Genomic DNA, 14374 nt, shown 5'->3' on the forward strand with positions numbered 1-14374 from the left:
GAGAGAGAGAGAGAGAGACGTTTAAGAATGAAATCTTGCTGTCGCTGTGGGGCTTGGCTTGTGTGGCCTTCAGCCAAGAGGGGTGGATGAATTAGTAACCAGAAAGGCTTTGCCGGCTCTCCGAGGAGCCTTTGTTGCTGCTGCTGCCTTGGCATCCTGAGCCAGAATGACTGCATGATCCCTCATTTCCCTTCTTCCTCCTTCCAGAACCAGCAGTCATCAGCTCCATCCTTGCAAGAGAGAAGCAGCAACCCTGCCCCCCGCCGGCAGCAAGCCTTCGTGGCCCCGCTCTCCCAAGCCCCCTACACCTTTCAGCATGGCAGTCCACTGCACTCAACGGGACACCCGCACCTGGCCCCAGCCCCCACCCACCTGCCAAGCCAGCCCCACCTGTACACCTATGCTGCGCCCACCTCTGCAGCTGCCCTGGGCTCCACCAGCTCCATTGCACATCTCTTCTCCCCCCAGGGATCCTCGAGGCACACTGCAGCCTATACCACCCATCCTAGCACCCTGGTCCACCAGGTTCCTGTCAGTGTTGGGCCTAGCCTTCTCACCTCGGCCAGTGTGGCTCCCGCCCAGTACCAGCAACAGTTTGCCACCCAGTCCTACATTGGGTCCTCTCGAGGCTCAACAATTTATACTGGATACCCACTCAGTCCCACGAAGATCAGCCAGTATTCTTACTTGTAGTCAGTGGGCATGGGACAGGGGCATGGTTATCATCTATTCCTGGCAGAGAGGTCTTGAAAGTGGGGAATTTCAGGCCCTTCCCTTAACCTCACTTAAAGCCCCCCCTGCTAACCCTGTCCAGGGAGCCAGCCAAAGCAGAAGGAAGGTGGTTCTTGTTTTCCCTGGGAATCTGTCTCGGTATTGACGGCATTGTTGTAGTCTCCCAAAGGCTGTTCTATTTTTTTAAAAAATTCTTTGTTTTCTGACAGTGTTTCTGCTGATTGAAGAGTTCAGCTCTCCACCTTCTGCAGAGGGGGCAACCCCTTCTGTTTTCAAGAGAGGGACCAGGTTCAGGTTGTCTTTCTGGAAACCATTTTAACTCTGACCTATGTGATTTATAGAAATGTTTTTAAGGACAGGTCCCTCTTTATTTAATGCACATTGTTGTTACCGCTGATGAGAGGAAGATGCTGATAATGATCACAAGTGAGAAAAGAGGAAAACTCTCCTTTTCAATTGCTTTAGAACAAAGGCTTGTGTGCCCTATAGGTCTTAGCAGCAGCTTGCACGTTAATTGTATGTTCTTAGCAGGCATCCCCCCCGCCCCCCCCCAACTAGAGTGCACAGTTTAGCTTTATGGACATTTTTAAACTCCTGATGTTTTAGTCTTGTCTGGGTGATTTGGATCGTCCTCACTAGGCCGTGGCTGCTTCTGCAAGTGTTGCTCTTGGAGTGCTCTCAAGACTCCTGGGCTTTCTGTAAAGTCGTGTGATCAGGAAGCTCCCACTGGCTGGTAACCCAGTGTGGGGAGAATCCACCCCCATTGTGAAAGGCTCTATGTATTCTTTTTAAATTATTTTTTAAAAGTCTGTGATTCAGCTTAAATTTTATCATTGAAAAAGCCATTAAATTAAGGTGATTATTATTATTGTTATTATTGTTGTTAATGTTAATGTCTTTGCTGTTGTGTGATTTTACCCTTCCTGTCTGAATTCTCTCCAAGATCTAATTGTATTATATGTGATACTGGTGGAGGTGGGCCTGGCCTCACAGATTGTAAGTGAGGGGGAGCAGCGCTTAAAGGGTTGGTTTTAAAATTTTTATTGTGACACCAGATCTCTCCCAGGGCAGAATTTATTTACTTAGAAGCACAGGGCTTTGTTCTTCCCACTCTTATCCCCCCCCAACCTTGCCTTTTATTTTATGTGATTTGCTTGAAGAGGAAGTTAAAGGACATGTTATGTGTAGCTTTTTATACTTCAGAACGAGTAGCTTCCATGGTATGTCAGCAGCAAACGGAATGCTCTCTCATTAAGACTTATATGATAAGTGCATGTTGGAATTGTGGAAAGAAAAAAAGAAAAAAAGAAAAAAAAACAGATTTTAAAAATTTATTACTGAATTTAAAAATATTTTAGAAGTTTTGTAATGGTGGTGTTTTAATATTTTGCATAATTAAATATGTACATATCGATTAGAAAAAACTATAACACAATTTTCCTGCTAACCCCAAATGTTCTTTGTAATCAAAATGTGTAGTGGCTACACTTGAACTCTGTACTTGGTGTGTGTGTCTGACCCTCCAGTGTTCCCCAGGGATGGAATCGATGTCTCCATTGTATTTAAACCAAAACAAACTGATCTGTGTCAGAATGTATGTGAATGAGTTGCAGTTTTTAGAGCACATCACCGGAGCCCTGAGAGAGAGAGCAGTGGAGGGAGGCGCCCGCCTGCTAGGAGCGGAGACCTTGGGATTGTTTTTGCACAGGTGTGTGTGGTGAGGAGCTGTTTGGTGTGTGTCTCTTCCCTCTCTCCCTCCCTTTCGTCCCTGCCCCTTTTATTGTAGTGCCTTATATGATAATGTAGTGTTTCAGCCCCGTGGACCCTCTGCAGTTCACCGAGCTTTATCTGAGCAGGATTCGTAGTTAGTGTGTTGTGTAAATGCATTGTTCTCAGTTTCCCTGTCAGCATTCAAAAAGAATTGAAAAGCAACTCCACTTGATTTTGAGCCTCAACTATTTTCCTCAGAAACTTTGCTTTTCATGTGGCTCTCATGCTGTGTATTTGCTACCTTGCTCCTGTCTGAGAGTTCAGGAAGCAGGTGATTAAGAACCAAGCAATATTAAGAGATTTAAAGAAAAACATTTTTTCTAAAAAAGCACGTGCAATCATTTTTAGGATGAATTTTTTTCCCCAGTGTGGCACTCACTCTCCTGCTAATAGTTGGCATTCCTTGTTTTTTGGGGAAAAAAACAAACCTTAAAAACTGATGTATTTATACCAAAGAGCCTGTTGTGTAGCTCATTGTGACCCCATTTCAAGAGGAGGAGCTTTCTGATACCTTTGGTGACAACCAAGGTTTCTTTGGAGGAGTAATAATAAATAGTATTAGGAGGAAACTGAAGCCCCGTGGGTCATGAGGGAACGTGAGATTTTAGTTAACAGCTCGTTGATTCTTGGGGACCTTTGAGCTGTGGGATTGGCCTTGTGTCCTGAGCTCCTTGCCCAGGTGCGTTGAGGGTGTTGAGGAAGGGAGCAGCCAGGTCCTCAGATTTTGGGGGTGGGGAGCCACTCCACTTGGGTAGGACTGGTTCTGTGTAGAGATGGTGTCAGGGAGGTGCCAGATGGAGACAGGAGATTTCACTGGGCCCCGGGCAGCAAGCTCTGATCCTTGGGTCAAACACTGAGGAGTTGGTAAGGTATTGGGAGGACGGGGAATCAGTCATTTGTATAGCCTGACAGGAGCTGGTCTGTGTTGTGTATATTCTTGAGTTATTTCATTAAGGTGTGTTTTTAGCCCTATCCATGTCATGATAGCTAAGAAGTCTCGGGTGTTGAAAAGGGTTTTTGGTTGTTTTTTTTTTTTTTTTTGGTCAGCATATATGAATTTCATGTCTTATTTATTGCCAAGCACATGTTGATTTTCTTACCCTATACATAAGTTGTTTTGAATGAAATTCCTGTTCTATAACCTTGTTCTCCCAGAGAACAGGAGGTGTGTGTGTGTGTGTGTGTGTGAATGTGTAGTTTTTTTTCCACAAGCTATGAGATGCAGAAAAATCTACCCTCCCAAAGCTAACTAGTAGATCTCATTTAAAATGCAAACCTGACTCCACTGAGGAAGAAATGACCAAGATTTTATGTGCAGTTATGCTAATTACCTTTCTAGAATTGTGGCTTTAAGCATTTTAGCAATTCTCAGTCTGAGGCTGCAAATTGGCATTTTTAGATTGACCGAGATTGTATTGCATGTGCTTGCCTACAGTAGGGTGTTACCTTGAGAAATGGCTTTGACTGTCCTTGTAGCTTAGACCAGGTGAGGGAAACCTACTGAGCTTAGTGAGTAGTTGGGCTGGGTCAAAAGTGACCTGGGATCAAATCAGCTTAAAGAAATCTTGTCGAGCTTCAGGCCCTCCCATCTCTTACATCAAGGCAAAGGGAGTTAGGGAAGAGTCCTGGGGAAACTGCTATTCTCTGCCCATGGGTTATATGGAGTCAGAGGCTGATGAAGGCTCCTCAGGAACACTCCCAAGGTAACAGTGACCTTCAGATGCAGAGCCACATCGCTGGCCAGTCCTGGCAGTTCTGAAGTGACCTTCTGGCTTGTCTGCTCATCTCTAGTCTGAGAAGTCAGGGTTGCTCCAATCCGGTCACTCATTTCATCACGTTAGAATCCAGTGGTTTAGGATGGTTTATTTGGGGACAAGCTTGGCATGACATGAAATTGCCCCTCAGTGACAGGAATGGCCTAAGCCTGCTTCCTTTTTGATTTTTTTTTAAACTGATGGATGGTGCAGCATGTCTACATGGTTGTTTGTTGCTAAACTTTATATAACGTGTGATTTCAGATTCAGCTTGAAAAATAATCTCACTACATGTAGCAGTACATTATATGTACATTATATGTAATGTTAGTATTTCTGCTTTGAATCCTTGATATTGCAATGAAATTCCTACTTTATTAAATGTATTTGATATGCTAGTTATTGTGTGCGATTTAAACTTGCTTCCCCCCTTTTTCTGGTTGTGCTCTTCCTTTTACAAACCTCTAGAAACAGGTAGTTTCGGAGAATTACTGATCTATGTTTGTATTGCAGATGTACTTAGGGGATATGTAAAATAATCATTTTAACAAAAGAAATATAGATATTTAAAATTTAATACTAACTATGGGAAAAGGGTCCATTGTGTAAAACATAGTTTATCTTTGGATTCAATGTTTGTCTTTGGTTTTACAAAGTAGCTTGTATTTTCAGTATTTTCTACATAATATGGTAAAATGTAGAGCAATTACAATGCATCAAATAAAATGGGTTAATTTTCTGATCCATATGGCTGTTTGTGACTCATGTTGGGGAGAGGGCTAATAGGGTGGGGCCTCAAGAAGCCATCGATTTCTGGATGGTGGAATTCTTCCCCATGATTCTGGAAGATCACCACAGAGCCCTACAGATGAGCTGGAGATGTGTATCTCTGTGAGGAGTGCTTGCAATTAATGGTGCTCCCAAAGCCCTCTTGGGCCCATCTGGACTAGGTCTTAGAAGCAAGCCTGGCAGCGACAGGCTCATTAAGCTTTATTTTCCCAGTGTTGTCATTAAACATCCACTGCAGCAGAAGGTAGAGGAATTAACCCAGGATGATGCTTCTCTCCCCCCCCCCCCCCCCACTGGTTGCTCCATCCTGGAGTTTTGGCCTTCCTTGGGAGAAGCAGTACCTCCATTGGGTTCTCTAGCTTCCAAATTGAACTTCTTCTCTCCAGTGAAATGAATGGGTGTCGGAGCCATGGAGGATTTGCTGGAAGACAGTTCCCTAGAACCTGTTACTGCTGCTGCTGCTACATAAAAGCTCTATCTTTTCAGGTGACTATGTCTTCGGAGCAGCATACACTGGAATTTTTACACTCTTGGTATTTCTAGAATTATTATAGGGCTATAGTGAACATTTTAGGCAATGCAAAGTGCTGAGGGTAGAAAGGCAAAAGAGCTTGCTATCATGGAGGAGACAACACAAAAGTAATACACAAATAGAGGATAAATTAAATATACTAGAAAGCACTAGAACTAAGGGGTCTTAGGAAAGGCATCTTGTAGAAAAGTGGGACTTTAACTGGGATTTGCAAGAGACCAGGGAAGTTAGAAGGCTGGGATGAGGAGGGAAGAGTGTATTTCAGGCATGAGAAAATGTCTGAATCTGGAGATGGAGCAAGGAGGTCAGCCATTACCAGGTCCCAAATTATGTGGTGGACCACCAGTGAAAGACCACCAGAAAGGAGGCTGCCAGGATGTGAAGGACTTTGAGTGTAAGATGGGATTTTCTATTCAAAACTGGAGGTGATAGCCACTATAATTAATTGAATGAGGAGGGTGGTGACTTGGTCAGATCTTTGAGTTACGATGATTGATAGCTGAGTGGAAAGAGGAGAGAGTTTTAGTCAGGGACACCAACCAGAAGCCAGTCCAGGATGAGGTGATGGTGGTGGTGCCAGAAGAGAAAGGAAATCAGAGAGAAGCTACGAAGGTTGAAATAAACAGACCTTCACATCACCTTGGCTATGAAGCCATGAGAAAGACCGTGGGAGTTGAGTATGACACCATGGGGTGGTGTCCTTGGTATTAATGGAGAAGTTTGGGTGCAGAAAGGATTTGAGTGGAAAAGAAATTGATTTTAATCTTAAAATGGGTTTAAGACCATTTGAAATATCTAATATAATAGGTAGTTGGAGGTTTAAGATTAGAGTTGGGTAATTAGATCTGAGAATCATTAGCATAGAGATGATAATTTGAAGCCCTGAGAATTGATGAGATCAAGCAAAATATAGAGGGAGAAGAGGTCAGTAGGATGGGGCCTTGTGTGACTCATGGCAGGCATGATGTGGATGGGAGATTCAATGAAAGAGAAGCTGTCAGGAGAACCAGAAGTGGTTATATAGAAGTGTTCCATAGAAATCTAGAGAGAAGAGGGAGGAGAGGGAGATTAACAATGGCAGGGACCTGCAAAGAGATCAAGAAGGAAGAACATTGAAAAAAACATCAGATTTGGTGATCATTGGTACCTTTGGAAAGAGCAATTTTAGGTAAACTGAGATTAGAAGCCAGACACCAGGAGGAGGCAGGCAGTGGTGTGGAAGAAAAACATTCAGTTTGGAGTCAGGACCTAGGTTCAAATCTCAGCTCTGCCATTTACTAGTTATATAACTTGGGGCAGGTCACTTTTTTTCTCATCTATAAAATGAATGAGTAATACTTGATGATGTAAGGTTCCTTTCAGCTTTAAATCCTGATGCCAGCACATGAATTGATTAATTGAATTGATTTCTTTGAACCTGAAGTACCCAAAGTAGATTATAACTATTTTAAGTTCTTGATTATCAGGCAAATAATGACCTAGGTAATCCTAGGAATTCCAAAAATAACTCCAATTTGAGGCGCTTGCAGATGGGGGGTGGTGGGGAGATTTGGGACCAAGATGTAACATAAAAGGCATTGTTAAAGACAATGTACCTAGAGACAAAAGATGAGCAAGTTATGAACAAAGAATGGTAGCAAATGAACAACCTGAGTGCTACATTGATGCCTACCTATAAGATTGAAAAACATGAAGCCTCCAATCACTGAAGGTAGCACATCTTTGGAAGGTTTATGCAAAGAAGGGGGGGGGAACTTAACTGGAAGGAGTCATATAGATAATCTGATTCATCTCCCTAGTTTTACAATTTGGGAATTTAGGCTGAGAAGTGAAGTGTCCAAATCCACACCCCGGTAAGTAGGTGTCAGTGCCAAGAATGTGTGATGTTTGTCCTTTGTTCTTGAAGAAGGCAATGACATCAGTGAATTGGATTTGAATGAGGGAGAGCTGTGCTAAGTCACCAACCCCACTTTCTCCTCTGGAGTTATTTGGATTTAGTGGCCAGATATGGATCAATCATAGGAATGGAGATGGATGGCCATGGATACGAGGCAGTCAGGGTTAAGTGACAAACATCTGAGGCTGGATTCGAACTCATGTCCTGGTTCCAGAGCTGGCACTCTTATCTACACAGCATGTCTAGCTGCCCTAATCAAGAAGGTGGGTGGTCTGTATCCAACCCAGCGGTGACAGTTCTTGCATCTACTGAGATCATGAATCTACTGTTTATATTCATCCATCCTGCCTGCATGGCCGTCAACATATCAAATATGTGTGATGTTAAATGGAACTCACCCCACACAGGTACAAATCTCAACTGGCGTCTTAGGCAATTTCCTGAGGTCAAACAGGTTAAGTGAGAACTGCCTATTGGGAGTTTCAGGAGTGGGATGTGATTTCCAGTCTTCCTGACCTCAAGTTAATAAATCAATAAACATTTAAGAATCTACCATGTGACAGACAATGGGCTAAGTATTGGAAAGGCAAAAGAGTCCCTGCCCTCAATGTCACCTCTTACTTATTATGCGTCTCTTATTTTGGTACAGAGCCTATGATTTCACTGGTATAAAACTCTGAATGAGAAACTTTTCTAAAGCATATCCACAGTTTCTCTGCAACTTAAAGCCTTAGATTTTCCTATGATTACAAGAGGTCAAGAGACTCTGGGGAGGGAAGAGAAGCCAGTATTGCATCCAAGGGGTAGAATGAAGCCAGGTGGTCCTGCCTCAGAGTTCCTTTTTTCAAGCTCATCCCTATGAAAACACAACCCCCCCACTTTTTCTTTCTAAATATGCTTGATTTAGCTAAACATTAAAATTAATTTGAATCTCTTGAAGACATTCTGGTGAAAGGGGAAAATGGCATTTTTAAAGTCCTAAGGGAATGGGAATCGAGAAATGTCTGCTTTAGAAAGGGCAAAATCATACTTTGTGGATGAGAAAGCACTAAGGGAAAAGCTTCTTTAGGGCTATTATTCTTGCTCCTGTGATACTGTACTAACTAACTTCCTAGTCATTTTCACCTCAGGTATTTTGGGGTTCCTCTTTGCGTCGCCTGATGAATCCATCTTCTATCCCACAGTCCTTCCAACACTTGAAAACAGTTGGCTACCTTATTCTCCCACCCTTTGCCAGATGAAAGGGAGAGACCAAACATTCCAAATCAAGCAGGTTGTTGAGATTTCAGAAAACAACTGGGTTCACAGAGTACTGGGCAGGGGGAGAAGGGTCGGCACTCTGGAATTGGGTTAAGATTCCACCTCAGAAACTTACTAGCTGTGTGACTGGGCAAGTCAATTATCTGCCTCAGTTTCCTCACTTGTAAGATGCAGATGATAATAGCCCCTATCTTTGGATCAAATGAAATAATTGTAAAGTGCTTATCACTTAGTAGGCACTTAATAAAAATTATCACCTGGGCAAGGGGCGTCAGATATTAACTAGCTTCAAGTATTTGAAAAGTTGTTAGGTAGAAAGGGGAATTAGATTATTTTCCTTGGTCCCTAAGGAGAGGATTAGGACTGTGAACTAGGGTCATACAACTAAATAGTAGGAGATGGTTGGATGTGACTTTCAGGTCTTCCAGCTTCCAGTTTGATGCCTAAAAATTTCTCTCAAATATACATATATATGCTTATGTATATACAGTATATATGCAATGTGTTTATTTTCCCAATATATCTAGTTATAGCTTTGAGAGTTACGTTAGAAGTACTGACTGGAGAAGGAGCTTCTCCCTCTTTCTGGTTATTTTGGGGAAAAAACAGCTTTGAAGTTAAAAGACCAGGGTGCAAGGGCAGCAGGTGGCAGTGTATAGAGCACTGACCCTGGAGTCAGGAGGACCTGAAGTCAAATGCGACTTCAGACATTTGATACTTAGAAAAACCACACAAACACACACACACACACACACACACACACACACACACACACACACACACACCAAAAAACCAGGGTTTAAATCCTACTTCTGACATATTGGACCAGTTCAATAAATTAATAAACATTGCCTTCCAGTGTCGGGCACCATCTTAAGTGCTTTGGATACAAAAAGAGGGCAGTCCCTGCCTTCAAGGAGTTTGTCATCTCTTGCTTTACCTTTGAGATTCGGTTTCCCTAGCTGTAAAATGAAAGAATCGGTCTCTTTGTTCTGTTCTAGTCCCATGGTTTTGTGATGGTCCCTTCAACTCTAAGAGTCTATGATTCTATTTCCCAATCAGCCAAGTGTGGCAGCAAGACTAGATATTGGCACGAGGTGGCACCAATGAGCTGCAGAAGACAATCTGGAACCAACCTGACCACCCCCCTCCCCCATCTTCCTCCCCACCAACCAACCAGTTTTCTGCCTCCTTCTCCTCCCCCACCCAGAGCTCCGCCAGCCGCCTCCTGGTGAGCGGGGCCAAGAAAGCCTCCCTCCTATTGTAGGGAGAAGGAGCAGGATAGAAGGGGAGTTAGTTTCTTAAAGGAATCACTTTTAGAACCACGAATTCAAAAGCAGAGGGATGGGATTTTGCAGGGTTTATCCTCCATACATATACACTTCCAGCCTCCCCCATCCTACTGCCCCCCCCCGGCCACTTCTGGATACAGGGGTGAGCTTGCCCTTTCCCCTCATTCTTGGGGAGCCTTCAGCCTAGGAGGTTGGTAGTTCAGGCTTCTGGCCATCCTGTAATGGGACCATCTGTATTTGATCAGCTTGAGAAGGAAGGGGGAGGAAGCAGTAAAAGCATTCCAGAGTGGTGAGAGAGACCCAGAGACCCAGAAAAGACAAGAGCACCGCCCCCCTCTCCCCACTACCCGGCCTCAGACTCCCCCCACCTCCCAGGCTATCCCAGGGGTTGAGCCTAAGACGCAGACTGTACACTCCTCCCTTCCCCTTGCAGCCCCACTCTGAAGCTTGCCATGGGGCCCCACGCTCCTCTCCTCGTCCTGGTTCTCCTGTCCCTTCCCAAGCCCCTTCAGGGACAGCAGCAGCACCTTGTGGAATACATGGAGCGCCGGTTGGCTGCCCTAGAGGTGAGGGGCCCTCATTCCCATCCCCTTTCCTTCTACACCCCCCTCCCCAGCTCTGGATCTTTATGCAGCCCCAGCTTGCTCCCTCATTCTAGAGGCATTCCTCCAGAGACAAGGGAGGAACCTCCTTTGGACTCTGCCATTAAGATGCTCTGAGTGTGTACATGTGGAAATCACTCCCCAGATTTGGCTTCTGTTTTTCCCATCTGCAAGATAAGAAAGTTGGACTAAATGATTTCTAATTCCTTTACTGTGATATTCTAAGATGAGCTTTGAGCATCCCTAATAATCTTATTTCCCTCGCACACTATTTTTTTTTTTAATTGACCTGGGCTTAGGAAGGGGAAAGACTAGGTGGTGGGGCTGAGAACTGTGAACTGGCTTTATCCCAGCAACTGAAGCTCCTGGAACATCCAGGGTGGAAGTAACACTGGACTCCAAGGTGTAAGGCCCCTTGTGACATGAGGATTCAATGACTCTGATCTGGCTCCCAGCTTCCACCTTTTAGGCTGCCAGTGGTTGGCATCTGGATCCTCTACCGTGGGGTTTTGAAGGGCTTAGTGAGACTTGGTGGAGATTCTGTACCTATTTCTTCATTTGGCTCTCCCTTTTGCTCCTTGTTTTCCTTTGCCCCTTATCTCAGGAGCGACTGGTCCAATGTCAGGACCAGAGTAGCCGACATGCGGCTGAGCTTCGAGACTTCAAGAACAAAATGTTACCCCTGCTGGAGGCAGCCGAAAAGGAACGGGAAACCCTCAGGTCTGAGGCTGACAGCATAGCGGGCAGGGTGGATCGGCTGGAGCGGGAGGTCGACTATCTGGAAACCCAGAACCCTGCCCCACCTTGTATAGAAGTGGATGAGAAAGCATCAGGAGGACCTGGGGTCAAGGCCAAAGGCAGAAGGAATGAGAAGTATGATCTTCTGACAGGTGAGTGATGAAGAATTAGACTGACCCTTACCCCTTCTTCTCTCCAGGTTTTGGTCGAGGGTAGTTCAACTTCCTCAAAGCTAGCCTAGGTAAGCATCATACTCCTGATGCTTACCCAGGGCTTCTAAGGACTCGAGACACTGTGGGTTTCTCTTCTTCCCCATACTAGAAAAGTAAACTCTGGGGCAGCTGGGTGGCACAATGAGTAGAGCATTGGCCCTGGAGTCAGGAGGACCTGAGTTCAAATGTGACCTCAGGTACTTAATACTAACTTAGCCATGTGACCTTGGGCAAATCACTTAACCCCATTGCCTTGCAAAAACCAAAGTGTGGGGAGGGGAATAAAAGTCTAGCTCCTTCCACAGGTCACTGGACAGATTGAGTTCAGCTGTCACAGAATGACCCACTTTGAGAGGTGTGAAATATAGACCCATAACCCTTCTTCTCTTCATCAGAATGTAGTCACACCATCTCCCAGGTGAAATCCATGAAGATCTTGAAGCGTTTTGGAAGCTCAGCAGGGATGTGGACCAAGGACCCACTGGGACCATCAGAGAAGATCTTTGTCCTTGATGGTACTCAAAATGACACGGCCTATGTCTTCCCACGCTTGCGTGACTTCTCCCTCTCAACAGCTGCCCGCAAAGCCTCTCGTGTCCGGCTGCCCTTTCCCTGGGTGGGCACTGGACAACTCGTGTATGGAGGATTCCTCTATTATGCCCGGAGGCCCCCGGGGGGACCAGGTGGAGGTGAGGATCGAGGGGACATGTTGCAGCTTATCAAATTCCATTTGGCAAACCGGACCGTGGTGGATAGTTCTGTATTCCCTGCTGAAGGACTGATCCCTCCCTATGGCCTCTCTAAGGACACGTACATTGATCTGGCAGCAGATGAGGAAGGGCTGTGGGCTGTCTATGCCACCCAGGAGGATGACAGGCACTTGTGCCTGGCCAAGCTGGACCCCCAAACACTGGACACAGAGCAGCAGTGGGACACTCCTTGCCCACGAGAAAATGCAGAGGCTGCCTTTGTCATCTGTGGGGCCCTCCACGTTGTCTATAACACCCGTCCCGCCAGCCGTGCCCGTGTCCAGTGTACCTTTGATGCCAGTGGTGCGCTAATGCCAGATCAGGCATCACACCCTTACTTTCCCCGTCGTTATGGAGCCCATGCCAGTCTCCGATATAACCCTCGAGAGCGCCAACTTTATGCTTGGGATGATGGCTACCAGATTGTTTACAAACTAGATATGAAGAAGAAGGAAGAAGTCTGAGAGAAGAAGTCTGCCTCCCATCAACTTCGTCTCACTCAGTTTCCTGTTCCTCAATCTCCAGATTCTTTAAATTTGAGTAAATTGTAGTTGAATTCTCATATTTTAAGCTGGTTGGCGCCAAAACACTCAGTCCTTGGTTTGATAATGGAACATGGGGTCCAAAGCCTTGAATGTTCCCATTTTAAAAAGCCAGGACAAAATTCCCAAACCTGCTTTGGGATTCCAGCTTGGGTTTCCTCACCTATCTTTTCAAATTTCAAGCCTATCCAGGAAGAACCAGATTCAGGGAACTCTGGGCCCTGAATAGTGGGAGAGAGAGGGAGGGGTGAAGAGGTTGGGACAGGGCAGAGACCATAGCGGGTCATGGGAAGCGAGTACAGGACTTCATGTCCTTGGGAGTGGGGAGGTGCGAGGTACAAACCCCCATAATTCTAGTACATCACCACACTTTTCTTTCTCCTTGCCACCTTCACCTCACCTCTACCCTAGGAGGACTGAAATTCTCTGAACATTGATTTATATTACAGTATTTTACATTAAATGGGAAAAAAAATCAAAACATGTTTTGGTCTTCTATATCTCTACAGGAGAGTGTTGGAGAAGGGGCTTTGCACACAAGATTTCCTCCTTTATCTTTCATTCCTACCCTCCATTCTGGCTTTCCACTTCCCATTCTATTCCTGCCATTGACCCCAGAATTCTCATAGAGCCTCAGCTGGGTTTGTTCTGCCAGGGCTAACCCTTTGCTGACTTGGTTTACCCTCTTTGTTCTTGTGTTCCCTTCCCCATACCTCTACCCTAGGAGTCTCCTGGGTTGGTTGCATCTTCTTGTCCCTTTCAGATGTTTTTGAGGTCTGATTTCCAAGGACTGTGACTTAGGGGTGCAGTCATGTGCCCACCTCCACCCTCTGAGAACATCACAGAGTTACCATGTGAAACCCGGTGATGGAGAGCTTTGGCTAAAGTAATCTGATTTTAATCCTCAGACACCTTCAACCTAGAGTTCTCCTGAAGGCATTTGGACTAGACCTGTCGTTGGCCAACAAGGGTCGCACAAAGCCAGGGACCTGAAGGCTTGTGGACTTAGCAGAAGGATGGAAGCCAGGCTGAGCAGGACCCTCCGGCTCAGCCCACACGCTCCTAGAGCTGGCTCAGGCTCTCGGCCCCTCCTCCCAGCCCGAGGCCCTGGCTCTCCCCAGTCTCCCGGTTGCACAATTGTTTCTGGTCGAAACTGATCTGGTTTTCCCGTTGCCGCAGCGTCTCTGCGGCTCAGCTGAGGGGCGGGGCAATGGTCAGGTCCTGGATGGCGAAGCTGCACAGCCCCCCAACAATCCCCCTCCCCGCTTCCACCCCATCCCCCACTGGAGAGAGCCCAGCACCGAGGCTGACCTGGAGGGCCCGAGCCTTTAACCCTCTGCTGCTCGGGAGCCTAGTCCCGGGCTTGGATTGGCAGGAGAGGGTGATGCCAACTGGCTGACCATCGCTCTGGTCCTCATTTGGGAATCTGGGGGCGGTGGACTGCCATGGGGAGGAAGAGAGATAAGCCTTCTGGAGCTGCTCTTCTCTCTCTACTCCCCCCTTCC

General features: G+C 45.8%; 2 protein-coding genes across 9 annotated transcripts in view; both read left to right on the forward strand.

Annotated features, from left to right (window-relative positions):
- HIPK1 (homeodomain interacting protein kinase 1) overlaps positions 1 to 1606 on the forward strand; it is a 39905-nt gene extending 38299 nt beyond the window's left edge. For 7 of the 8 annotated variants that reach the window (XM_074188482.1, XM_074188485.1, XM_074188487.1 and 4 more), the window contains one exon: positions 208 to 1606. In XM_074188482.1, coding sequence (XP_074044583.1) covers positions 208 to 693 — 486 coding nt within the window. In that variant the 3' untranslated portion in view covers positions 694 to 1606. The remainder of the gene's footprint in view (positions 1 to 207) is intronic. The other variant, XM_074188489.1, reaches the window with a different exon arrangement.
- Positions 1607 to 10401: 8795 nt separating this feature from the next.
- Positions 10402 to 13356, forward strand: OLFML3 (olfactomedin like 3). Its single transcript, XM_074188490.1, has 3 exons — positions 10402 to 10592; positions 11233 to 11518; positions 11974 to 13356. The coding sequence occupies exons 1-3, from the start codon at positions 10479 to 10481 to the stop codon at positions 12789 to 12791; spliced, it is 1218 nt and encodes a 405-aa protein (XP_074044591.1). The 5' UTR covers positions 10402 to 10478; the 3' UTR covers positions 12792 to 13356.
- The last annotated feature ends 1018 nt before the right edge of the window (positions 13357 to 14374 follow it).

This window comes from Macrotis lagotis, chromosome 5, assembly GCF_037893015.1.
Source record: "Macrotis lagotis isolate mMagLag1 chromosome 5, bilby.v1.9.chrom.fasta, whole genome shotgun sequence".
Classification (NCBI taxonomy): domain Eukaryota; kingdom Metazoa; phylum Chordata; class Mammalia; order Peramelemorphia; family Peramelidae; genus Macrotis; species Macrotis lagotis.